The 3,562-nt window shown below is 38.6% G+C and overlaps 1 protein-coding gene across 1 annotated transcript in view; it reads right to left on the bottom strand.

Moving 5' to 3' along the window:
* Positions 1-2,321, bottom strand: part of LOC122076638 (ras-related protein RGP1-like) — a 10,414-nt gene extending 8,093 nt beyond the window's left edge. Inside the window, exon 1 of the mRNA XM_042642045.1 lies at positions 1,674-2,321. Coding sequence (XP_042497979.1) covers positions 1,674-1,900 — 227 coding nt within the window. The 5' untranslated portion in view covers positions 1,901-2,321. The remainder of the gene's footprint in view (positions 1-1,673) is intronic.
* Positions 2,322-3,562: the final 1,241 nt, after the last annotated feature.

Genomic DNA, 3,562 nt, shown 5'->3' with positions numbered 1-3,562 from the left:
CTTATGTGCTCGAATTACCTGAGGAAATGACCATAAGCGATGTCTTCAATGTAGCTGATCTACATCTTTATGTGGGACATCATTCAGATGATGGTGACCTGGAACAAATGCTAAGGCTGCCCCAACTTACACCACCTCTTGAAGATGTTATTGAAGAGGTTTTGGATGATACTTACAAAACCACTCGTCGTGGCACCGGTTATCACACTTTTCTTGTCAAATGGAAGGGACGACCACGGACTGATTGCACTTGGATTCATGCTGATGACTTCAAGCGACTCGATCCTGACTTATATGAGAGTTACATGTCTTTTACCCATTCGTCGGAGACGAATGTTTTCAAGTCGGGAGGAGCTGATGCAGATCTGAAGATCTACATCCGTAGGAAGAAGGCCAACAAGAGTAACTAGCATGTGGCCTTACCTTGTTGATGCTTATTAATTTCATACTTAGTTTTTATTTCATGTTTTATGTCTTAGTTTAGTTCCAATTGAACCATGGTCCATGTTGGTCCAATATCGGTTCAATTTAAGTGGTTAGAAGTTACTTTTACTTTTACTTTTTACTTTTCTAAATGGGGGGAATCAATTCACTTTTGTAAGTGATGATGGGTGAAGACTTTTCCACCTTTGGTAGTTGGGGGATGAAGATTTTTCCACCTTTGGTAGTTGGGGGATGAAGACTTTTCCACCTTTGGTAGTTGGGGGATGACTTTTCCATTGTAACTTTAAGAGGTGAGGATTTTTCCACTTTTGGTAGTTGGTAGGTGAAGGCTCTTTCAACTTTAGTAGTTGGAAGGTGAATACTTTTCTACCCCAACTTTAATAAGTGAAGACTTTCTACTATTGTTAGTTGGAAGTTGGGTATGTAATGTTTTGTTGAGTTGGTCCTATAAATAGGGATCAATTGTAAGCATTCAAGGACAACTCAGAATTTAAAACAAAGTTTGCTTATGCAACTCTCTTCTTGTGTTTGATCAAGAATCTCTTGTGTTTGCTAAAAAAAATCCCTTGTGTTTGATCAAGGTAGGTTGGTGTTTGATCCAGTCGATCCACCTTGCGGTGTGAAGCCCGGGTGTTATATTATTGTTTATTGTTCCATCTTTTTCATCTTTCAACAAGTTTTAGCAATATCCTATTCTCCATATCTAGAATTCCCTATTCTCTGAGAAAAGATCCTACCCTGGTACTGTTTTGAGCTTCCTCAATTTCAGTATTACATCACTTCCTTTTGTAAGTAAAATTACACTTCAAACACAATGGAACTGTTTTTCCTATTATTGGCAATCAAGTAGAAGAAACAGAACGAAAACTCAACAAGATTTTTAAACTAAGAAATGTGAAAAATTAAAAGATTCGTTCTCAGACTAATTGAACTAAACTCAGATAATAGGTTAGCCTATATACCCAACTGTAGCAAACCCGAATCTTGATTTTATCATACAGCCATAACGAATCGAGACTAATTTCCTTCACCAAACTAATTCATTCTTAAAATTTATGTTGAAGGGTCTCGGGGCGTCGAATTGATAACCAGCTCTACCGTGTAACTTTTACGTCCTTGAACAAGTTCATGATCGCCAAATTTTAATGATTATGCAAACAAGAACGTATAAAAAATGAATTTTATAATAGGAAAAGCGGAAATTCTGAGTTAGAAGAGAAAAGACGGACCTTTCCTGTCCAGCAGTATCCCATATCTGTGCCTTGACAGTTTTGTGATCTATAACAAGTGTCCTCGTCTGGAATTCAACACCAATCGTCGCTTTTGAATCCAAATTAAATTCGTTCCGGGAAAAACGTGCAAGAAGTTGGGATTTTCCGACTGCTGAATCCCCAATCAAGACTACTTTGAACACGTAATCTATCTTCTGATTGAAATCTCCATACAAATTCGACATCTTTCTCTCTCTATCTCTCCAAATCAAATCAAATCGACCCCCTCCCCTCCCCTCCCCACCAGTCGTTCAATTCAAACAAAAGAAAAACAAGGGACCAAAATCCTTGATCATCTAAGCTAGAGAAGGATCAGGCGGGGAGACCGAAAGTGATCCGAAATTTCGATTGCTTTGGAAAGAGGAGATGAGAGGTGATCGAGAGAGGTAAAGAATTGTCATGAGGGTTTCTTCCAGTCAGATGGAAAAAGAAAGTGAAAGATAAAGGGTTATAGTGAAGAATATAGAGAGTACAACAAAAAGAAACGATTTTTAATATGGAAGCATTGTTAGAAGTTAGGACATGGGAAGAAAAGCTTGACCTGCGTGCATTTCCCCAATATAGAGAGAGAGAGAGAGAGAGCGAGGGGAATTAGAGCTTGGAAGACTTGAGAAGGAGCCGCGTCAGAGGAGCGTAACGGTTTCTCACGGCGCTTTAGTCTGCGTTTGGAACGCATGAAAATAAAAGAAAACTGTACGTCCCCCTCTTTGTAGTCTATATTTTCCTGTTGCTTGGAAGGCTACTAAATTATGGAAATTTTAGGTAATGCAAATTTGAAATTACGGGAAAGGTGAGAAATCCCACTCGCTTGCTAAGCCACTCAAGTCTCATCTAATGCAACACAAAGTTCTTGAACTTTGTTTCGATGAAAAACTCCAACATATGTAGGTAGGTGATAGGAATAAGAAGAAACTGTATGAGCGTGATAGAGAGTGAGTATTCCTGTTGATCTAATATTCCTATACATAGAATACAAACTTCTTTCAGATGGGTATTTTATTTTGCTTTAATTATATCAAGGGAACATGATAATATTGTCCTAAAGTAAGTTGCATAGAAATTTGAGATAGCCATAGAACTAGGTAGAGTTCTTTCTCTCTAAATTAATTTATATTATGTAAATCCAGAACAAACACTAGAAGGTGTATGTAAAATGCACTCAGTACCTCTTTGATTTCTCGGAGTTGACCTTGCTGTAGCAATTATAATCTCTTTTTACCCTTGCCAATCAATTCCATTATTCTTGCCTTGACTTGCTTGTACAATCATATTATATAAAGATTACCAAAATTTTCTTTTTAAGTTTAAGTTTTTCATTTTCCCTCATTTTAATTTTTCATACAACCAAACAGAACCTACATGGGCTAAAGTCCAGCCCAAAATTCGCATGAACGAAGTGATTCTAGGGGAATGCTTCGCATACATTTTAAATTGGGGTGGGTCAGAAAGTCGGATATGAGAGAGCCCAAGCATTCCAGCCCAAGGCTGTACAAAGTTATAAGCCAGACAAGCCCACCAATTTGCAACAGATGTGTGTTCTACAAGCCAGGTAAGCCCACGCAATGCATGCCAACAACTGCCGAGTGCAGTTGGTTTGAAACTGCTTGTCGTTGCGTCGAAGTAAACTTCCATCTGGCATGTCTAGAGTTTGAATCCCCCTTCTTTTCTCCTGCTGGCCACCCTTTCTTGAGTTGGAACTCCTTGCAGCAGTCTTTGAGTTGTCATCCTATTTGGCCCATGGGCTGTTGATAACAAATATCAAAAAAAAATCCTAATTGACCCATGGGCTCTTGATAGAATTGTCAAAAAAAAAAGCAATGCATGGCTTCCTGACTTGCCCATGGGCT

Source organism: Macadamia integrifolia, chromosome 4 (assembly GCF_013358625.1).
Source record: "Macadamia integrifolia cultivar HAES 741 chromosome 4, SCU_Mint_v3, whole genome shotgun sequence".
Taxonomy (NCBI): domain Eukaryota; kingdom Viridiplantae; phylum Streptophyta; class Magnoliopsida; order Proteales; family Proteaceae; genus Macadamia; species Macadamia integrifolia.
The sequence above is the reverse complement of the archived record's forward strand: the minus strand, read 5'-3'. Positions and strand labels throughout refer to the sequence as shown.